Source organism: Chiloscyllium plagiosum, unplaced genomic scaffold (genome assembly GCF_037043375.1).
Source record: "Chiloscyllium plagiosum isolate Xiang-an unplaced genomic scaffold, Cpla_swu_hap1 HiC_scaffold_3, whole genome shotgun sequence".
NCBI lineage: Eukaryota > Metazoa > Chordata > Chondrichthyes > Orectolobiformes > Hemiscylliidae > Chiloscyllium > Chiloscyllium plagiosum.
Genome location: NW_028270141.1, coordinates 17,433,133 through 17,457,264, shown reverse-complemented (window position 1 = coordinate 17,457,264; position 24,132 = coordinate 17,433,133). Strand labels below are relative to the sequence as shown.

At 40.5% G+C, this 24,132-nt stretch overlaps 1 protein-coding gene across 4 annotated transcripts in view; it reads left to right on the top strand.

The window, feature by feature from the left end:
* Window positions 1–24,132, top strand: part of lpin1a (lipin 1a) — a 113,280-nt gene that overhangs the window by 47,109 nt on the left and 42,039 nt on the right. For 3 of the 4 annotated variants that reach the window (XM_087977643.1, XM_087977639.1, XM_087977645.1), the window contains exons 4-6: window positions 8,322–8,626; window positions 12,677–12,754; window positions 15,873–15,980. In XM_087977643.1, the coding sequence (XP_087833769.1) occupies window positions 8,322–8,626; window positions 12,677–12,754; window positions 15,873–15,980 (491 nt within the window). The remainder of the gene's footprint in view (window positions 1–8,321; window positions 8,627–12,676; window positions 12,755–15,872; window positions 15,981–24,132) is intronic. The other variant, XM_087977652.1, reaches the window with a different exon arrangement.

Below are 24,132 nucleotides of genomic sequence, written 5' to 3'. Positions count from 1 at the left end.
ACCAGGTTATAGTCCAACCTGGAAGCACTAGCTTTCAGAGCACTGTTCCTTCAAGTGGTTGTGGAGGTTTAAGATCATGCTCTCAAACTCAACAACTACTCCATCAGGTCGCTCTCTGAAAGCTAGTGCTTCCAAATAGTTCTGTTGGACTATAACTGCGTGCGTGTGTGTGGTGTCCAGTGTCCAACGCTGGCACCTCTATGTACTGTTGGGTCTGGCTCTGCCTGTATGTTTGTGAAGTGATCCCAATCTATGGTGGGATTGGAGTACAGCATATTTTCTTGCTTCGATACATTTGATCCTGATAGGAGGTAAAGTGGGTCACCATGCTCGGGCTGATGGACAGACTGCATGGATTACAATATGGCTGGCTGATCCTCGAAGAAATTGACATCATGAATAAGCTACTGATGGCATTGAGAGATTTAGCTCTTGACTGCCATAATTAAGTTGTCTCATGTCGTGGGTTTGAGTACAAATGAATAATAGTGACGAGGAATGTGTGCAGTTTCATGATGGGTAAAGGGTGGTGAAATAAGCAAATGAGCTGAGTATCTCTGGCTAATATGCATTTTTGATCAGGTAATAAAGTTCAAGCTAGTCATGGATCCCACTATCATGGATTATCTGAGAAAGTGAGGACTGCAGATGCAGGAGATCAGAGCAGTGTGCGGTGCCGGAAAAGCACAGCAAGTCAGGCAGCATCTGAGGAACAGGAGAATAGACTATTCTCAACTATGGATCGTCTGAACGTATTATTCTATCAGGCCTGTCCCTGTCCCTCAAACAGGAAGGGAAAAAGCAGATGAATTTTTTGAATTCCTTTCCTAGCAATTATGAAGCTGTGGATCATTTAGCCTATCATTGATAAGTGATTCTACTTGAGTTAGATAAATGAGTCCACTTTAATGTGGAAATGACGACAGTATTAAACGCTAGACCAATTTATGTTTAAGAAACCTGAAGAAAGCAGTGTTTTGCCTTTTCTTACAAAAGACTTTTTTTGCTTGCAGTTACCTCTCCAGTCAAATAATGTAAGGGTACTGTGACTCTGGGAGCAACTTGGTTAATTTAGAAAACACCAGAATAGCTTAAGTACAAAGGAAGTGCAAACCAGGAAGCATGGCTAGTGTGCAATCGCCACTTCTGCAACAAAAATGAGAATGTGGAAAGGCAAGATGCTGTAATCTTTCAATTAAAGGCCTGGTTAACTGGCTCAGTGAGGATGCTTTGAACAGGAGAGTATCTTACTGCAGCACTAAGGACTGTGAAGAAGCTCAATAACCTAGAGTGCTGGGGGAGTGGGGAGAAAATAGGCCACAGTATTGAGATGGGGAGAGGGAATGGGGTAGAGAGGCAAGTCAAGTTGAAGTTACAATGTAACTTCAGGAGTAGAATGCCTGGTGTGGAAAGCTTTCCTCGATCCTTCAGGATCCATGATAACATTTGTCCATTCTGGAGCTGAGCCCAGAGCTGACCCTTCCCCACTTGGGGATGGATGGGATGTTTGGGTTTTGGCACCTGTTCGGTTGTCTGTACTTTAACTGGCCCAACTAGTGGCCATTTGCAGATTGGTCCCTTTTTTAATTTTGCTGATGCTTGTTTAGTTTGGGCAATCCTGGGTAAGAGATGTCCCACATGGTGCAGATTGTGCATTTTTTTTTTTGAGGACCTCCTCCTAGCACTATTCCTCTAATCTCCACGTTGTCATGATGAAGCTTGGAGTAAAAGGTCTGGTCGGATTATGTTGTCAATGTGACCCACCCCCTGCAGCTGATGGGCCACAGCCAGTGCCTCGATACTGGGGGTGTACTGAGGGAGGGCACACATACTGCAGCAGCGATTATCCTAGTTGATTTGCAGGATTGAGGCATTTCTGGTGATGTTTCCCTTGGGATCTGGAGAGTCTACTGTATTGTCCACGTCACCAATGTATACATGATGTGGAGGAGCAGGTGTTGGGTTGGATTGGAGTGGGCAGAGTTTTAAAAATTGCACGACACCTGGTTATAGTCTTACCGGTTTATTTGGAAGCATCAGCTTTTGGAGTGCAGCTACCTGATGTTGAGCGGTGATGTGAAAGCTAGTGCTTCCAAATAAACAAGTTGGACTATAACCTGGTGTTGTGATTTTCAACTTTGACCAATGTATACAGAAGGGCAGCTAATGCTGCCGTCTTATTGGGCATGAGCTTGGTACTGGATTTGATGACCTCATCAAACAATATTCCTCAGGCAGCCAAACACATGCGCAGTAGTTTGCCAGGGAGAGGAGATTTCCCAAGGTGTGAGAATTGATCTATAATTGTCCAACACCTCACTGGAACTTGGTCTTTTTTAATATCTGGATGTTTAGCCTGATAGAATGAGTTCAGATTGTGAGCAAAAATATAAATTGCTGGCAGCATCTGTGGAGAGAAATCTGTTATCAACATTGAGTCTAGTGACTCATTCTCAGAATTGATGGTAATTAGGAAAACGTTTTTTATGCAGAAGATAGTGGGGGAGGTGGTAAGGAGCAAATGATAGGGGATAGTCCAAGGAGACAGAACAACAGTTGGACAGACAAAGGAGTGGATGATGATCTGGTTAGGAAGGTGATTAGCTGTTTAATGGGGACTGTTAATGGCTAACAATGGGTTCTGTGTAATGGCAAGCTGTGATAATATGGCCTGGTATGTGGGGATTGGGATAAGGCATGGGAGAGCTCAAGTCCTGAAGTTAAACTGTATAGAGCCTAGAGGGCTGCAGTGTCTCCAAACAAGAGGGGTTCTTCCAGCTTTGCAATTCTCCAGTGAAGCACCGGATGTAATCCTGAGACATGTTGGCCAGGGAACACCGTGGTGCATTAGTGATTTGGGGCTGTTAATCTAGTCTGATCAGGGAGCCTTGGCTGATAAATGTGTCCAAGATATTGCTGCTCTGAAGATGCAGTCCTCAAGTCAAGGACCATGTCTATAAATAAATGACTTGGTAATGGGATATTGTCCTCCCATGGAGGTATTTCAGAACAGCATTGCTACGATGACATTGCCTGGCTCAACACTACTTTTTCACAAAATTTGTACTGTGCTCAATTCTGTTGGTAAGGATCACTTATTTGTCTACCATTGTACAACAGGCAGAGGATTGTGACCAATTTCTACAAGTGGCCAAATTTTGAAGACCAATCCTCCCACCTTGTTGGATTCTAAGGCTTTTGAAGTGGGGGAATGATAAAAGTCCATGTATAGACATTACTATTGCTCTGTACATTTTCCTTGGACTGTCTTGCTGTGAAAATCATATCCACTGCCTCCATGATGGACTGAATCTCCATTTGTGATTCTGGGAGGTGATTTCAGGATTCTTGCAATGACTTTTCTGTGACCCACCCAAGGGAGATTCCTCTGTGCCTTTTACTGCATTCAGTCTTGTCTCCTTTTGTGAAGATGATCACAATTTGGATCAAGCATGCTCTCTTCCTATCAAGAGTGCTACTCTTCTATACTTTAGTATTTCACTGGGAACAGTGTCTGTGACTTTTGGTTTTCACTTGAACAATGTTTTCAATCTCTTGAGATGCTTATGCTCCTCCCGTCCCCATCAAGCTACCCACCCTCTCAACTCCAACTGAGTGCTCAAAGGCTGCTTCCAGTGAGTGCTAACTGCAATCCTCTCATCAGTAACTGGAGATTATATCTGTCCTCCCTTTCTCCTCTCATCGACCTCCCTTGTGGGTTAGCCAAACACCTTTTTTTTAAAAGGCATCCCCTAACCCAGAAGCAATATACTAATTGTTAGTGCCTACATCCCAGTCTTCACAGTACTAGCTGAGGCCAAAGAGTTCAGTTCTATCCTTGACCAGTGTTTCCTGGGTGCCTGAGGGAGATATTGATTCTCCTCTTAATGTTGGAGTTGGGAGGGATGTATTGGAAAGGCATATTTGCCAAAGAAGGTTTTTGGAAACTAATTATCAAGAATATAGTTAAAAATCACACCAGTTTATAGTCCAACAGGTTTAATTGGAAGCGCACGCTGTTGCTTCCAATTAAACCTGTTGGACTATAACCTGGTGTTGTGATTTTTAACTTTGTACACCCTAGTCCAACACTGGCATTTCCGAATCATATCAAGAATATGGTCTGGTCAAAAGGAATATTCCTTTTTGAGAGCCATATGGAAGACCTCATGGAAACATGTTGTACCAAACAGACTCTTGCCTACATGACTAGTCATGAGATCTCCAGGGTGCCCATATCACTTGGGCAATGAAAGGAGCTGATTGCTGTTGGACTGACCTCCAAATTTGAATGTCTAGCTCAAATAACCTAGCCTAAACAACAGTAACAAGATCCCATTTAAGGAAATTCAACAGACCATAACTCCTGAAGACAGACTGATTCAATGTGAGGTGCTGATTCTGGCACTTCGTCAACAAACTGGTAACAACAGAATATCCAGTGTGTAGTCTGGCCATCGATCCATTATATGCAGCACCTACCAGGAGACTCCGCTGCTCCACTCCAAACAATTACAGCTGATTTTTGAGAGAGAACTGCAGTCTGTTAAATGGAAGTACAAGGCTGTTTCTGAATCAGGTGCAACACTGTAAGGAAAGAAAGTAGGTCTATAGATCACTGAAGGCTGATTTCCAACTTTTAAAAATAAACCTGTAACTAATAGGTCAGATGGTGTATGGGGGGAGGAAAAAACCACAGGAAATCCAGTAACTATCTGACTTTACGCAATCTAAGAAAGAACATCTGCGTGGTCAAAGCAGTTAGTCTAAGGAGCCTATCTCACTTGGGTGCAAGGAGGGGGAGACATTACATTGTATTATAAATAATATAATTCTTTTGGAATGGAATCTATTGGCTTGCCATAATTCATCAGCAATTTTATTGCTTGGCTTATTTAGACTTTTAAACCTGATACCTCACTGCAACGAATTGAGATCCAAAAACATTCTCACATTTTGAATCTATTTCCTGCATTTTCTATTTAAAATTGTAATTAACAAATGCACTTGGATAACACTATGGAACTGGTAGTCCATGGCGATTGATAATCTGGTTTTGTTTTGCTTGCAGTGCGTCATGTCAGCAGCCACGTGATTGGGTAATTATTTGCCTCTGCTGACCCAATGTTATTTGGCATTGCCCCCAGGAATTTTAATTTTCATTCTGTTCAACTTTTAGTTATTTTTTTGCAATAGTGAATAATCTTTGATCGGGTTTTTTGTACAATTTAGATCTTAAAGGTGTTTGTGGTGTAAGAGGATGTAAAGAATGGTTAATGAGTAGTAACACCCTGGAGTAATGTAAATTGATAATGGAAACAGATGAAAGTTGAAATTGGGAAAATAAACTTGCAGGTCTGAGGATTGAGTGGGACTGACTTGATTTACTCATGGATGGACTGAATGGCCTTTTTGTACTGCATATAAATCTTTGTTAGCTTTTTTTTTTAAAAAGCCAACCAGTAGTATCTGACCCCCTGCACTGAAATCCCACATCCAATGCTGAGAGGGGAATGCGATCTTGAGACAGCACAAAATTTATTCTTTTGGTTTTACCTTAATTTGCATAATTTCTTAAGGTAACTTGACTTTTTTTTACTGAAGCCAATTACGACTGCTTTCAATGGCAATGTCAGGAAACTATTGGTTTGAAGGTTATCAGCAATTTACTAATATCTCTGACCTTCCTTTGGTGCCTTATACAATATGTATACGTTCCACATGAGTTGGAATCTTTTTATATTTGAGTAAAAATATAGCCTGTTCCTGCAAAGACTATTTGAGCTCTTTTGATCTTTTTTGTGACCTTTTGACTTTTTTTTCTACTAGCCATATTTTTGTACTCCAACTTTGTACTGTGTTCTGGATTCTTTAATCCCAACACACACACTCTCTCCTGGACAAAGCAGCCCATTTGATTTGACATGTCCTTTCACTTCTACTGCCATCCATCCAGCAATGGATCAAAAGGAAATGCATTAGTATTTTTGTTTAAGTAGAGATGCTAATTTTATTTCTGATCACAACTTCCTCTTTAAAGCACCACCATTTGCTATTACACATTTCAGAAACTTCGGGGGGGCAGGCTACGCTATGTATTGTGGACTTAGTTAGGGGCAATGACTGTAATTTCTGAATATTGTGTACCCTCCTCTTTCAGTAGAACAATGAGATTTCCATTGATCTCTGGCAATTAAACCAGAAGCCTGGTATCTGGTAAATTCCAGCACTGGTCATGTGATCATGTTCATCTACCCTCCATTTGATACTTTAGCCTCAAAGTGTAATAACTTGTATAAACCAAATGCTAAAACTTAGACCTCACAATTGTACCCCTTCTCGTAACCATTGTGTTAGTTTTGTTTTTTAAAAACAAAACTCTACCTTTTTTTTGGAATGAAGACAGGTTTGTCATGTGATGAGATGAAAGGCTGCAGAGACAGCATTCGCAAGTCATAGTTGCAATAACTCATTGTTTGGAATTGTAATTAAGAGGTTACATAACGATTTGCTGTGGAATCTTCCTGGGAATTTTTTGGTTCAGTAAACCAATATTAGGAACTGTTATAACAGTTTAATGTTTTGTCGAAGGCTGTAGCACAAACTTCTTTGGTGTATGTGTTTTCTGCCCTTGGTTAGGGGTTTGTCCTAATTTTTGTTTTACATTTTGGGATAGAAATCCTGCTTTATGCCCCTTCCCCCCCCCCCCCCCCCCGGAGGCATGAGTATCCCACTCTGACTCCACTGGGCCTATCCTGAAGAGTATAGAAAGTATCAGACAGAAGAAGGTTAGTCCTTTTTTTTTTGAATGAACTACATTATTAATATCTCCTTTTTTTTTCCATTTGTCTCAACCCTGTAAGCTTTTCTCTTCAAATACATGTGCATTTCATTTTTTCTTTGCAAGTTGCTTTAATGTGATGACTCACTGTACCACCTTTTAATGGTACGTTCCAGATCATAACCATTCAGTACATTTCTAAGTTTGACTGGAGTCCCTTTTTTTCCTTTAACTGAGTGTGGCAAATAGAGCAGTCACGAAATCCCAAGTATTTAATGTTACCATGAATAGAACATTTGTTTGATATTAAATTTCATGGTCTGTGTATTCACCTTGATTTTAAAAAATGTGTTGTGCACACTTGAGATGCACCCCAGTCACCCTGTTTTTGAAGAAATTTGGAGAGAAAAATCACTGTTTAACTGCATTCAGATAATTATTCTAAACCTGGTACTGACATTGAAAGTTTTGAAGGAAGGTGGGGCAGTGCATCCTATAGGGAATGTAGTCTAACTGGTGTAAAATGAGATTGCCAGGGTATATTTGCTTTTTTCTGGAAGAAAAATAAAGCTTGTGTTTCTAGAGCGTCACTTGTGTCTGTACAGTACATTGTACAGTCAAAAGTTTTTTTGGTGTGCAGTTGCTGCTTTAATGTATTAAATGTGATGTGCCACTGGACAGCAGTGGCTAGCACTGCAGCTTCACCGCACCAGAGATCCAGGTTTGATTCCACCCTCTGGCGTCTGTGCAAACTCCAAAAATACATTCTCCCTGTGTCTGTGTGGATATCCTCTGGATGCTCTAGTTTGTTCCCGCAATCCAAAGGTGTGCAAGTTAGGTGGATTGTCAATGCTAAATTGCTCATAATGGTCAGGGATGTTGCAGGCTAGGTGGATTAATTGGGTGGGATACTCTTCAGAGGGTTGGTGTGGGTTTAATGGGTTGAATGGCCTGCTTCCACACTAGCAATTCAAATTTGCTCATGGCAAACTCCCACAGAAGGCAATTTGATAATGTTAAACCTTTTTTTTTTGTGTGATGTTGATTTGAGGGACAAATATTGACCAGGGCATTGAGTGCACTACCCCTGCTCTTGTTAAGGTCTTTTTGAGGGGGCTGACCAGGTCTTGAATGTTGCATTTCTAAAGATTGCACCTCCTGATTATTGTTGCACACTCAACACCCTGAAGTGTCCGCCTTGGCTAGTATGCTCAGTCTTGAAATGGAACCAGTGCCCACAACATTCTGACTCAGCCATGAGTCCCTTTCTAAAATCTCATGATAAACTGGTGACTGTTATTGGATGCATTTCAGAAGGAATAAAAAACACTTGATTAAACATGCCTCTGTACAAATGCTACCCTTGCAATACCTGAAATGAGGTTATGGGTATGGGATTGTGAAAATTTTTCCTTTTTTGCCAAAGGATCCAGAGTCTGTCACTCAGTTGTGTATTAATGCATAACAAATGAGTGCTCACTTCTGACTGCTATAGTGATTCACATTAGGTGCAATTGAAAATGTTTTTTTTTGTTTTCAGGCAAATGTTCCTTTACACTTGAACACTTCACCTATCCTTGGATCAGAAGGTGCTGTGCTAAAAGAAGGAACAGGAAGACTGAGAGATTCTACTGGATCCACGCACACATCTGTACCAATTCATGTAACGCAGGCTACTCCAGAGAACCAACTGAGTAACAGCTCTGCAAAGAAAAGAAGGAAAAGGAGGCGCAAGTCAAGAATGGATAGTGTAAAACGAGATAACCGTGATACTTCAGAGAATGAAGATATGTTTCCTATTGAAATCAGCTCAGAAGAAGAGATTGAATTCCCTGAAATTGTCAGGTGTGTACAAAAAATTCGGACTATCCGGAAATTTAGAAGTTATTCAAAGGAAGCCTGTTGCTTACAACTTTATTACTTTCAGAATTCTCAAATGTCAAAATTTTGGCTCTTTGTTCAAATCAAAGGGACATGCAGAATCATGTTTTCAGGCTGTTTGCATATTGTTTTGAATGCCAGTTTTGATGGACTGATTTTTTTTTTTTAAAACTACTTTTATCTAGTCATGTCATGTAATAGTTTGGAATGAGGAATCTGAAGTTGCAAAATTAGATAACAACTGTTCGATTTTAGATTGCTTAATGTTTCCATCTTTTACAGGATCATTATACCCAATGTTCATCTCTTCCGTTTTCAATTTTTTTTTCTTTTCCAGCACATTGGATTGTATTCACATGGGTGATGGGAGAAACAGCAGATACAGGATGATAACTAACTTTTTATATTTGCTTATTTTTCTTGCACACTCTTGTTAGCCATTTTTCCAAATGCAGACTGGTGCTAGACATCTTCTGAAACTGAAGAATGGAATTGCTTGTCTTAATCAGTCTTTTAGTTTTTAAAAAATGGCATTGTGAAACTTCCTGAGATTGCACGTCTCAATTTGACTTCAGCTAACAGTGAGCCCATTTGGCAGCTGTTCAGTTCAAGAAATGAGTAAATGGGAAATTGTGGATCTCCTGTTCTGCATGTATTACTTCAGGCCTTGGTGTTTGGGGGAGAAAACCTTAATGTAGAATATGCTTTTTTAAAAAAAGCTTTGCATTACTTGGATCTGGTGGAGAGAACAGAAGCTCTTGCTTGTTGGGTAGCATTTGTTTTAATTTAGATGTGTGGGGTGGGGGGGGGGGGGGAGAACACACTGAACTCCATTAAAACTGAACAGTTTGCAGGGCTTAAGAATTGGCAGAATCTGGTATCGTTGTCGGTCAGTCAACCAGTTCACGTCCATCTTGTGAAGAACATTGAATTGTTGGATATTACTTCATTCTCAAATTCATTTAACTATGCAAACTAATGCAGGTCTGGATACATGCCTGAAGCCTTTCAAGGATCGTGATGATGCCAAATGAAAGGGATGGATACTTAACCGAGAGAATCTTTTTTCCAAAGAATGGAAGGTGTATTGTGTTGCTTGATGCTTAGTGTGGTTTAAATGCCAAGTCATGGAATGCTATTAGCGTACATTTGTCATGAGATTATTCCACTTTTTTAAATCATCCCAATGTGGAATTAGAGATTTGTGGAGGGGTGCTTCTGAAAGTGAAGGCGTCACATCTGATCCAGTATGGGCTTCTTCCAATTATGCCATAGCTAAAGTTAAGTTTGAACTCTTTGCAATGGATGCTTATAGACCATTTTTAATTTGTCTACTTTTTAGAATGTTCAATTGCACAAAGATGCACTTTTTTTTTCTAACTACCATCACTTTAATTGTAAATGACACTTAAGTTTTTTTTTTCACCTTTCAAAATGGTAGCATTCCACACTAGTGATTCCTATTTTCGAAGTTGACCTTTTTTGTTCTGGAAGGATTTTGGAGATGTCAGTGGTTGACCAGTACAGTAACTTGCAGTCACAATGGTGTTTTTCAACATTCACTACTGGAATAACTCATACGTGAATGATTTGGACTTGACAGTACAAGGTCTAAGCTTTGAAACTTGCCGATGATTAACTTGAAAGTGTATGGTGAGAAAGGTGATTAGCTTTTAAGGGGGCATGGTTAGGCTGATGCAATAAATTGATAACTGACAGAAGTTACCGTGCAGAAAAACATGAGGTCATGTGAGGAGAATACAAGGGATATAATGCTGGCATTTCCTTTTTTAAATATTGTATTCAGATCTGGGGCGATTTTTGTGTTCAAATCATTTTGAAGTGGCATAGAATCCTGGGCTTTCTAATTTGAGACACAGAACACAAAGGTCATGATGTTGTACTGACACCAGTTCAACAACCTCTGACATTGTCACTTTTTTAAAGTGCTGCAATTTGAAGGCTACAAAGCTTATGGAGGAGCTGTAGAAGAGGGGTCTAAAATGGTTTGAGATGAATAATTGGTGCCATGAGCAGATTGGAAGCACTCGGTTGGTGTTTTTTTTTTGAGCAGAGAATGTGTTGATTTTAAGTTCAATTAAACTATTAAATGAATAAAGTTTAAAAATGAAACTTTTGGCTGAACATTCTAAAAAGTGAGTGGTGAAAGTATCAGTAATGTAAATAAAAGTTAGTTCTTGCAGCCAATGGCTAGAGTTTGTACTGCATGATATGGGAGTTTGAAAGTATACATTTTCAGATTAAATGGATGAATACTTAAATGGATTTCGCCAATAAGTTTCAACTTGTACTAACCCTTTCGGGCAGCATGCAGAATTATTGGGCCGAGTAGCCCCCTCTTTTCGAGTGCTGTACTTATCAACAGCTGACACCTTTTTTTTGCTCTGCTTATTCTGTACAGGTCAGATGCTGCAGTGCATTTGTGATGGTTTCATTCCTCTGAGTGCCAGCCGCTAATTATAGTATGGAGCACAAGCCAAGTTACAGTAGTTGTTTACTTCGATCATTCACTGCCTACGCATTAAATGTACTGAAGATCAGATAGCATTTGTCTCGTGTCGTCTTTCTCCTTCATATGTCACGTAGTGCATGTTGAAACCTTTAATTGTCTTTGTGATTTCTCAGATCGCCAGCCTGAGACTTTTGACCAACCTAAAGTTAAATATGCTTTTCTACAAAGCATGAAACTTTTTTAATATTCACCCTTGTGTTTGTTAATGGCTGTGGTAGATTTATGAAATAAGCAGAAATTTGCTAATTGGTTACATTCGGAATGCATTTCTATATCAATATATTTGAGTGGTAGAGTTCTATTGGTTAATTGTGCGAGTGGACGTTCTGGACTGTTTTTTATTTTATCGTAAAATGTTAATGTTTGTTTTATCCAGAACAGCAACAAGAAAGAAAACACTAGACGACAGTGCCACTTAGTGGTAGATGTATGTTACTGCATTGGAGCACTCAATGAATTGGGATCATGCCCTCGGATCCCAGATTCTCCCATAAGGGGAAATGACTTTCCACATCTAGTCTGTCAAGTCCCTTAAGGGTTTTACCTTTGTCATTCTTCTAAGGTCCAGTGAATATATGTATAACTATCTGTCTGACTGACTTACCTTCTCTATGTAAGAATATCTCTCCATACCTGGGATCAGCCTTGTGATCTTCACTTCCTGTATGCCTGCCTTCCTTCAATAACTGCTTGGTATGTTTTTAATGCAGAAGGACTTTTGATTCTCTGCTGTAGCTTCCTGCAGTCTCTCTTTTTGAATAATATTCACCTGCTCCATTCCTCCTGCCAAAGTGGAAAATCCTCTCAGTATATTTCACCTGCCAAGTTTTTATCCACTAGCTTAGCTTATCTGTGTCCCTGGCAGACTGTCTTCATCCTTACTACTTGCTTTTCTAATTACTTTGTCATCTGCAAAATTGACTATAGTACATTCATTTTCCTCACCGAAGTCATTAATATATTGTAAATGATTGTGACCCTAGCACTGATTCCTTTGGTACTTCACTAGTTAATCATATTGAAAATGCCCCCTTATCCCAAATCTGTCATCTATTAATTAGCCAGTCCTTTGTCCATTCAATCCAGTCCCTCTAACCCCATAGGACCTGAGAGTAACCTTTTATGTAACACCACCTGAAAATCCCAATCTATCCACTGCTTCCCCCTTTATCTATTCTATTTGTTATCAGAGGTTGAGTTGTACCATTTAATTTAGGACTGGGTTAAATTGAGCATTGAGACCTTTTCCCCATCAGTATCCCCTTCTGTATGATTTTTAAAAATCTATTCACGGCCCAGAATTATTTCTTGGTTTAATTTTGTTTAATTGTTGCTAACTTGTGCTCTAAATCGGGAAAATAATGGGGGCACCAAATGGTTGAAGTGGAATTCTAGGCCATGTCATTATTCTCACACCGAACAATTACAAATTGCTGTTGAAAGCTTCCCATTTCGTGACTGCGTTGTTTTCCCTCCTGAAGGAACTCCACAAACACTTGCAGTGACCAGAGTCTTCGGGTCCATCCACTTTCTGACAGCGAATGTTCCTCCAGACCTGGGTATGTGGCCTTTTTTTTTTTAGTTTTGTGATATCGTTGACTCATTTTGTGCATTAACGAATACCGCACTTGCTGTTCAATCTGCTTTCTGTTGGAGCTAGTGCTTGTTCTGCCAAGTGGCAAGCAATGCATTGAGCATAATGGAGTTTAGGGTATAAGGGGGTGGGGAAAGTTTTTTTTTTTTTTCTTCTTGTATCTTGGGTCATTAATTCTTTTGATCTGTATTGGGCAGCAATCTGCCAGTAGTGTAGGATGTAAAATGGAAGCATCAGCACAAATAAAATTTCTATTTTTATGCACTGTAGTAGGTGTGGGGAAACACTGCTGAGTTGACAAGTATTCTAAAATTTATTTCTGAATCAATATACTGTGATTTGGAGCCTCATGTTAGCATGTTGTGTAGTCAGAACTTAAAGTGCAAATTCTTAACAATTTTAGTGTTTATTGCATGGTCAAAGTGTGAAGTTTTTTTTAAAAATAAAATTTGCTCATGGGATGTGGTATCACTGGCGAGGACGACCTTTCTTGTTCACCTCTTGGTTTGCTCTGGAGAAGGTGATGGTGACCGATGCTGTCATGAAATTGTCCTTTTTCAGTGAAGGGACACCCATAAACCAGTTAGGATCAGAGATCCAGGATTTTGCCCCAGTGACAATGGAGGAATGACTATATATTTTCCATGTCAGGATGGTGAGTGGCTTGGATGGAAACGTCCACATCATGCTCTCCTGCCCTTGTCCTTCTAGATGGTAGCGGTCATAGAAGCTGCTAAGGAGGCTTGGAGAATTTCTGCAATGTGTTTTGTAGTTGGTACATTATGTTACTGTGAGGTGGTGGTAGATGGGAGCCAAACAGGCAGGCTGCTTTGCCCTCTGATGCCAAGCTTCCTGAGTGCCTTTTGTAGCTGAACTCCTCTGGGCAAATGTCCCATCATGCTCCTGTCCTGGGCCTTTAAGTGGACAGATTTAACAAATAGGCGAGTAACATCTCTATTTCCTATCCTCCTGACTACTTTTGCTTCACCATATGTATATGGCTGGACAGTTTAGTCTGTCTCTGGTCAATGATAACTGTCAGGATGTTGGAAGTGAGGAATTGAGCAATTATATTGCCATGAATGTCAAGAAGTGATGTTTTAGATTCCCTTTCTTGAGAAGGTCATTGTCCAGCTCTTGCGTGGCTCTTATTTTATTTGTCAGCTCAAGCCTGGATGATGTGCTGTGTTCAGACAGGGACAGCTTCAGTGACTAACTGAAAGCAAGTCATCCTGAAAAGGAAACCATTGTCACTGTACACCTGATCTTGTGGAGTGTAGGCCCTTGAAGTTCTGATGTTTGGACATAAGGCACTATCCTGTGAACTCTTGGAATAATTATGTCCTGGAGCTGAGATTGATTTCCACCAATCACAACCTTTTAGGTGCCAGGTGTGATTCTGGACTGTAGAGTGCTCCCCACCGCATCCCAGTTCCCATTGTCTCTGTCTCTGGTTTTGTGTCCAGGGCAGTTGTTCTCCTCTGTACGGTTCTGCCTTTTTTGTTCCTGTTTGAACAAATCTGAGATATGTTTCTGATCAAACCCAAACAGCATGTCTGTTAGCAGGTTATTCCTTTTGCAAGTGCTTAGTAGCACAATCAATAATCCCTTCTACCACTTGAGACTAGACCGATGGTCCAGTAATTGGCGAATGGGATTTGTCCTGCATTTTGTAAGCAGGCCATAATCTCGTCAGTGTACCATGTTGTCAGATGGTTGGTTTCTGAACACCCAGTTCCAGAGCATTAACCCAGTGTTCAAGATTCTCCTGATGAGATTGCCACATCACGACTGCATTCTTAATCAGAGTGCAGCATTTGCAAAAAGTTGTGTTTAACGTTGCTTTAAAGTCTGCAGAACTGAACAGTCTCAAAGCTGTGAGCAATAACTTATTCATCAGAGTCAGGCAATTCATTGATCTGGTCCTGAGATGATCAGATATTTCTTCCACCAGAGAATGGGTGAGCTTCTGGAATTATCTGCCACAGAAAGAGGTTAAGGCCAATACCATTGACTGACTGGTCTCTTTAGAAATAGCTCATGGGGGGACCATCTTCAAGACAGAGTATGGGTTGACATAGGGAACAGGTTTATTGAGTTGTATGATCAGTTTGAATGAATGGTGGAATCGGGAGGAAGGGCTGACTTGGCCTACTATTTTCTATGGAGAACGTGAGGACTGCAGATGCTGGAGCTCAGAGTAGAGTGTAAAGTTACAAATATTGACCACATTTGCTTTTCCCTAATCTGCATGATTGCCTGTTAATTAGTAGCGAGCACACTGTTAGATGACGACTATTTGTGGCTGACATCAGTCATGTTTCATCAGAGCAAGAAATTCACAAATTATTCTGAATTGTTCACTAAAATTGGCAGCCCTCTCGGTGCAGTTTTGCTGAGTCACTAATAACAAATGTAGGGTTGCTGGTTATCTGAAATAAAATAGAAAAACTTGGAATTAATTGGGCAGTCAGCATTGTAATGTAAAAGATTCTTAAGGCCTATTTCTTTTTTTTTGGATTCCCCCCACCCCCAACCCCACTCCTCACCCAAATACACCTAAAGACATCAAAAGAGGACGTCCTGCACAGTTTTTATATACTTAATTCTCCATCTATCAATATCTCAAATATTTTAATCAGTTAATTAGATTTGAAGGTGAAACACTGCAGATACTGGAAATCTCATGTCAACAGAGAATGCTGAAGAAACTCAGCAGGTCTGGCAGCATCTGTAGAGTGAAACATTTGAGTCCAATCTGACTTCTGAACTGAAGAGTCCTACAAAACTCTACGTTAACTGTTTCTCTCTCCACAGATGCTGCCAGACCTGAGTTCTCAGCATCCTCTGTTAGATCTGACTTTAAAAAAAAAAAAATCACTTCTATTTTCAGACTGAAAACAATACTGTTTGCTTAGCTCAGATGTGTCCTGGATATGTATAGTGACTTGTCATTGCAGTAAGTGTCATGCATCAGTAATGTAACAGCCAGCGCCATTTTGTACTTTGTTCAGCTGTTTTGGCAAGAGCTGGTCAATCTCTAACTTAATTCTGCTTCCTTTGCTGCATTGTAAAACCTCCAGTCTGCCTGTAGAAAACAATGAACGTACTTCACATCTTTTGGTTCCCGTTGCTGGAGGCTTGTCTAGCTCTTGTCCACAGCCATCGCCTCTTTTTTCATCTTTGCTCAGGTATCAGTCGGATTGCTGCTGCATTGTTTTGCTTTGTGATGCTGCTAACACATATTAACCATTCTTGATGTTTGTTTTTAACCTTTTTTAGTTAACCTGAAGAAATGTTTTTATTCATTATACTTGTGCTTTTGAAATATAATCTGAATTTGTGTTTTGGTTTTCAAAGAATTGGGAATTATTGTAGCCTGTTTAAAAATGCTCCCAAGACCAGAGGCCAAGTTGGGAGATTTGACTTGTACGTGCCAGAGTTTGAAAGTCTTAAATTATTGGATGTCATACTCTGTTTTAGGTTTATAAAGTCTCAGGTTTCAGGGTGGAGTTAATTGTATTTAGTTTCTTCATGCGAGTGTTTTATTCAGAGCTTTACTGTAATTTTACCCTTGGTGCAGTCTGTTCATGCTTTTTGTTTGGGACCTTCTAGCTGCATTCGTCTTTTTGTTCTGTCTGTTTGTCAGTCAGACTGCACAAACATTCTCTCTTTCTACACCTAGAAAAACTGAATGTTGTACCCAATGTTCTGTTGGCTGAAGTAAAACTCAGCTTTTTTTAAAGTTCTGGGTAGTATTTTATATAACCTTGTGATATTTAAATAAAATAATTGCCTCAGAGCCTTTTAAACATCTCTGCACTGTTGTTTGTGGTCATTAAAATATATTTGTAATGCTGTTACAATACTACCTTAGTGACTTCTCTCAGGCCTGTAGTAATGCAGTGTGATGGGTAGCCCTCGGCTTAGCTCCACTCATTGCTTTATGTTCCTGGATCTTGGCTAAAATTTGCCAAAAGTCCTACATGCATGCAGGGACCTGGAAACCCACTCCCAAATATACTCTGCATGTAAGTGGAGGTGTTCATGTACTTTGAACATTTCAAGGTTCCTCTGCTTTAGTCTTTGAAGTATCTAGGCTGTGCAGTCACCTAGCTAATTAGTGACTTGTCACCCATCTAGTAGTTTTGTTTCATCTGGAAGCAAACCTTTCTGAAATTTAATTAGTGATTTTGCTCCCCAGATATATAATAAAGAAAAATATAGTAATTGATATCTCACTTGCACTTTGGGGAAACATTATTAGCTGTTGAACATTATAAAATGAAATTGGAAGTTCCTGAACTTATTTGTTTGTTAATATTGAATCTTGGCAACAACTAACCATTACTCAGTTTTATTTTGTCATCTCCAAGGGCTTGCAGGATTAGTTAGAGTAAGTGACAGTGAATGAGGGATCATGTTGTAAGCAATGCAGAGTGGTAGAGCATGTGATTATAGTAACAGGGAAGCAGATAGCAAGTGAGGGATTGCAGAGAAAATGGGCACTCTTGCTGATGGAGTAGGGAAGGTAATCATCCTGCATTGTTGAGCCTTCCTCCCGATGGCTGAGACTGCACTGACCTGGGCGGCAACCTCAGCAGGTAGGCATGGTCTGGTTTAGTGCCAACATCGTTGGTCGTCTGAACAGAAGTGCTACCTGTGCACCACTCCCTCCAGTAGGACACCCAGGTTCCTGCCTGCCATGAGGTAAACATCAGCAACCATACAGGGCAGCTCTGGGCTGACTGTGTGCTTTGGGTGCACAATGGAAGTTTGAAGACTGGATGGACACAAGGGATGCTGGTATTTATGGATTTGTGGGAAGCTTGTCCTGGAAATGGCACATGGTAAGATTGGTCTGGAATTGGATGTGAGGGATGCTGATTGGGCAGGTTCGGGAGTTGAAGCAAGCTCACTAAGATACAATGAAAAGGCTTTGATAGAGGATGCAGTTATGTTTTGTACTTTGGGAATCTATAAACCTTCAACACAACCAAAACTGGTAATGGTAGGAATGGGTCCGTACACTGATGGATATCTTGCCACTTGGGTGAATGCAGTTACAGCAACATTTGAATGGAGTGTGTTCTGGCATTCTTGACTTGCATTTTGCTGCTGTTTGTTTTTTAATTTTAAAAGCACTTACAATCAGGTGAGCCAGTCAAACAGAGCACCTCTCCTCTGAGTTGTGCTACTGTGAGGTTGGTCCAGTTGAGTTTCTGGTCAATGGTGTGGGGCTATTTGGTGAAAATATCGTGGAAGAGTTTATTAGAGATGGCTATTACCTGGCACTCATTTACTCCATCCAGAATACAGTCTATTGGAAACACTCATGCCAGCAGGGATGAATGAATCAATGCTTCAGGAATTGAAAGTAGAGCTGAATATGCTGCAGTTGTCCCTGAATAGCCTCCCTTTGCTTTTATTATGAACTTTAGTGTTGTACCTCTTTCCAAATGCTGGCTTTGTCTGTAAGCATTTGCAACCTGTAGATTTTCCTGCGGCCGTGCACCAATTTGATCACTTCTTGAAGTTTCTTTTTAAGAAGCTGAGGGGTTGGAAACAAGGGCCTAAAGACTTTTTTGAATCAGCACAAGAATGAAATAAATTTTAATGTATTGCCTGAGAGCAATTATTGTAATATCATAACTGGTCAAATTTATGGTTGGACTAAGGTGGTCACCTTTTTTCATGTTGTCATTTTGTTAGAACATGTGACATAATGGTATAAAGCTGTCTTCATCTTAGCTTGCAGCATGACATGCTGAAGGAACTGAACTGCAGTACACACGAATTGTTTACCTTGTGCCCACATGTGCACACCTCTGCTCTGTGATTTATCGTGTCGTATGTATAAATATAGACACCAAGTGTGATTTTAAAGGTTTTATTGAATTCTACAGTACTATGTGACCCATGTCTTGTCCTTTTTATTTTGTTTATAGTTGTGGGAACTCCGAACCTTCAAATAACAGCTTGAATTACTTTCAGTGTAATGTGCTACGTTGTGTCACTGATGTGATGGAAGATGTACTGGAGGGGGTCACCTTGGATGTTAGCTGAGGAGTCTAAATTTATGTATGGCCATTGCTTGAGTATTCTGTAGGACCCTCCACGAGGACCAAAGCACATTGCAGAGTGAAGAGGCCTTTTGTCATGGCTTCCTTACACAGATCTGGCTGTTCTGATTCCAACTGTGGAAACAGTTGGAAAATAAAAAGAACTGAGGACTCAGTCAATGTAACGTCAGAGTTTGTACTGAAGCGATTCTAAATAATGAAGCAGGTTCTGTAAGCCACTCATCTCTGATCACTGGATGGATGTAGCATTGTCAAAATGGTGGCTGTGACTGGTCTGTCATCACAATGATCACATTAATTCCCTTGCATGCTCCATTTGTAACCTTCCAATGTTATGCAGCACACTGATCATGTTCATTGGAAAAAGACAGGATCATAGAATCCTGACAGTGTGGAAGCATGCCTTTCAGCCTGTCCAGTCCACACCATCCCAGAGAGACCCACCCCATCCTTGCATTTCCCATGGCTAATCCACCTGGCCTGCACTTCCATGGACAGGCAATTTAGCATGGTCAATCCACTTACCCTACACATCTTTTGGACTGTGGGATGAAGCTCATGCAGATGCTGGGAGCACGTGCAAACTACACACAGTCACTCTAGGGTGGAATTGAACCTGGAGCTGAGGCAGCAGTGCTAACCACTGAGCCACCGTGCTGACATGTAGAGATATGCTTCAAAGCCCAGCTTTGTTAAATTTAGCGTAGATTATAAATTGGAAAAGAATTCCGGGGAATCAAAGAATGCCACCATCTTAGTTACATTGATATCAAATAACTTTGATCTTGTCACAGTTGAATTTCAGGCCTTAAATTTAACAGTAGTACATCAATCCAGAATCTTTTGTATGTTGGCCCTTTCTCAGTAAAGAGATATGCATGAGCAGCAGATGCTTTGACATGTGTACACTTTAAATGTAGCAAAGAAACCAGGAAATTGACCCATTGTAATATTTTAAAATTAAATATGCATGCAAATTTCCTCAGAATAAAACACCTGCACCCAAGTTAATATCTTCCAGGCAACATTGTGCCAGTTCCTGGATTTCTTTTTCTCTTTTTTTAAAAAAAAATCAAGTTTTAGAAGTATTTAGTGAAAATGTAGCTACATCTTATGTATCACAAACTTGTTGATAAAGTTTGCTTTATGGCTTTGCATTTGGAAACGTGAAGCACAGACATGTTAGTCATGCTGTAACAGGTCAACAACTGGATAGAAGGTCAACAACTTTATTTCCTCCATATTTGCAATGCATTATCTTAAACTAAAATCCATGAAATAAACAATGATTTATTAAATCTAATAATTTAAGGGTACTTTAAAACATGAATTGCAACATTCATTTGTTGAGGTTCTTTGAGTTGAAGGCAGCATCTTGTATTTGTTGTTTATTCTAGCATTCCTTTTGAGCTACCATCTTCAAATTGTTTGTTTGTTTTTGTCAATAACAATGCAGGTATAAAAAGTTCAAACTTACTGCCACTGGATAGCAAATTTGTTCAGTGCAGACAAAATGCATGGTGATTCATGTAATAAACATTTCAAGTAGTCAATAATTAGATTTCTGGGGAGAGAAGTACCTTTTTTGAAAATTCTAGGTTGGTATGTCGGTCAAAAGTTTGGCTAAGTGATCTTTTCTGTAAGCCCATTGCCTCTGGGTGCAAAGAATATCTCCTCTGCCTTCTAATCATTCTATCAACTATGTCCCTGCATATTGATTCTTTCTGAATGAAAATGGGTAATTCCTATCCAGTTTGTACAAAAACTCCCACACAATTTTATTCACCTCCATTCAGTTTCACCTCTACCTTTATTTTGGGAGAGAGAGTAACCCCAGCCGAGCCAATTCCTACTTCTAGTAGAATCCTTGCAATGTCCTTTTGTACTGTTCACCACTTAGTCCTGATCTTAGCATTAGGGTTATGCACAGTCCTTCAGCTCCTGTCTATCTAATGTATTACGCAACTCTACTAAACGTAATGGTTCTTGCATCACTTAGTGCATTCCATGCCCATAGCACTGACTGCAACAGTTGTGGACTTGCCAACTTTACAGGCATTTAAGTGGTCATTGGCTAGGCCTATGGACTATAATGAAATAGTGTAGCTTAGATGGAGTTCAGATTGGTTTAACAGGGCAGCGCAACATTGAGGGTCAAAGGGCCTGTACTGCACTGTAATGTTCTGTTCTATCCTACGTATAATCCCTTCCTTTATTGATTTTTACTCACACTGACCTATCCTCATTTCATTTCCTCATGTCTCTTTTTTACATCCTATTTGTCACCTTTTTGTCAAACATTTCAATATTTTATTATAAAGCTGCCTTTCTCCCAATTCTTCATTAATAGCCAATAGGTGCAAGAGTAGGCCATTCTGCCCTTCGAGCCTGCACCACCATTCAATATGATAATGGTTGATCATCCTTAATCAGTATCCTGTTCCTGCCTAATCTCCATAACCCTTGATTCCACAATCCTTGAGAGCTCTATCCAACTCTTTCTTAAATGAATCCAGAGACTGGGCCACCACTGCCCTCTGGGGCAGAGCATTCCACACAGCCACCACTCTCTGGGTGAAGAAGTTTCTCCTCATCTCTGTCCTAAATGATCTACCCCGTATTTTTAAGCTGTGTCCTCTGGTTCGGCACTCGCCCATCAGTGGGAACATGCTTCCTGCCTCCAGAGTGTCCAATCCTTTAATAATCTTATGTCTCAATCAGATACCTTCTCAGTCTTCTAAACTCAAGGATGTACAAGCCCAGTCGCTCCAGTCTTTCAGCGTAAAATAGTCCCGCCATTCCAGGAACCTTGTGAACCTACGCTGCACTCCCCCAATAGCCAGAATGTCTTTCCTCAAATTTGGAGACCAGAACTGCATACAATACTCCAGGTGCGGTCTCACCAGGGCCCTGTACAGCTGCAGAAGAACGTCCTTTGCTTCAATACTCAATCCCTCTTGTTATGGAAGCCAGCATGCTATTAGCTGCCTTCACTACCTGCTACACCTGCATGCTTACCATCATTGACTGGTGTACAAGAACACCCAGATCTCTCTGTACTGCCCCTTACCTAAATTGATTCCATTTAGGTAATAATCTGCCTTCCTGTTCTTGCCACCAAAGTGGATAACCATACATTTATCCACATTAAACTGCATCTGACCACTCACCTAACCTGTCCAGGTCACCCTGTAATCTCCTAATATCCTCCTCGCATTTCACCCTGCCACCTAGCTTGGTATCATCAGCAAATTTGCTAATGTTATTACTAATACCATCTTCTATATCGTTAACATATATTGTAAAAAAAAAAACTGCAGTACCCCACTGGTCACTGCCTGCCATTCTGAAATGGAGCCATTTATCACTACTGTTTCCTGTCAGCCAACCAACTTTCAATCCAAGTTAGTACTTTGCCCCCAATACCATGTGCTCTAATTTTGCTCACTAACCTCCTATGTGGGACTTTATCAAAAGCTTTCTGAAAGTCCAGGTACACTACATCTACTGGATCTCCCTCGTCCATCTTCAGAGTTACATCCTCAAAACATTTTAGAAAATTAGTCAAGCATGATTTCCCCTTAAATCCATGTTGCCTCTGACCTATCCTGTTACTACTATCCAGATGTGTTGTAATTTCATCCTTTTATAATAGACTCCAGCATCTTTCCCACCATTGAGGTCAGACTAACTGGTCTATAATTTCCTGCTTTCTCTCTCACACCTTTCTTAAAACCTGGTACAACATTAGCCACCCTCCAATCCGCAGGAACTGATCCCGAATCTATCGAACTCTGGAAAATAATCACCAACGCATCCACGATTTCCCGAGCCACCTCCTTCAGTACCCTGGGATGTAGACCATCAGGCCCTGGGGACTTAACAGCCTTCAGCCCTAACAGTGTCTCCAACACCAATTCCTGGCAAATATAAATTCCCTTCAGTTCAGGGCCTACAGCCACTGTTACATCAGGGAGATTGCTTGTGTCTTCCCCAGTGAACACAGATCTGAAGTACCAATTCAATTCTTCTGCCATTTTTGTTCCCCGTAATATATTCCCCTGTTTCTGTCTTCAAGGGCCCAATTTTAGTCTTAACCATTTTTTTGCCTTTCACATACCTAAAAAAGCTTTTACAATCCTCCTTTTTATATTTTTGGATAGTTTACCTTCATACCTCACCTTTTTCTCTGCGCATTTCCTTCTTAGTAATCCTCTGTTCTTTTAAAAGCTTCCCAGTCCTCCGTTTTCCCACTTATCTTTGCTATGTTATACTTTTTATCTTTGTTTCTTAACTTCCCTCGTCAGCCACAGCCACCCATGCCTCCTTGTAGGATCTTTCTTCCTTTTTGGAATGAACTGATCCTGCATCTTCTGCATTATACACAGAAATATCTGCCATTGTTCCTCCACAGTCATCCCTGCTAAGGTATTGCACTTTGGCCAGCTCTTTGGCCAGCTCCTCCCTCATAGTTCCCTTTTATTCAACAGAAATATTGTCACTTCCAATTGTACCCTCTCCCCCTCAAATTGCAGATTGAAGCTTATTGTATTATGGTCACTACTCCCCAATGGCTCCTTCACTTCGAGGTCTCTGACCAATTCTGGTTCGTTGCACAATACCAGATCTGGAATTGCCTTCTCCCTGGTAGGCTCCAACACCAGCTGTTCTAAGAATCCATCTCTGAGGCACTCCACAAAGTCTCTCTTGAGGTCCAATACCATCCTGATTCTCCCAGTCTACCTGCATGTTGAAATCCCCCATAACTGTAGTAACATCTTTGCGACAGGCTAATTTCCGCTCCTGATTCAACTTACATCCGACATCCAGGGTACTGTTTGGGGGCCTATAGATAACTCCCATTAGGGTCTTTTTACCCTTAGAAATTCTCAGCTCTATCCATACTGACTTTACATCCCCTGATTCTAGGTCCTCCCGCGCGAGGGACTGAATATCATCCCTTACCAATATGGCCACCCCACCCCCTCTGCCCATCAGTCTGTCCTTACAATCACATGCTATCGTATCGTCTCTAAAACTTGTCTCCTGCAATTCAAGTCATTTGTTTATTTTGATATGTGCGGTATATCAAATGATTTCCTAGTAAATAAAAACTGAAAGAACTGAATGCTGTAAATAAGAAGCAAAAGCAAAAGTTGCTGGAAAAGCCCTGCAGGTCTGGCAGCATTTCTGAGAAATCAGAATTGATGTTTCTGGTCTGGTGACCCTTTTTCAGAACCTGAAGAATGTTGATTCTGAT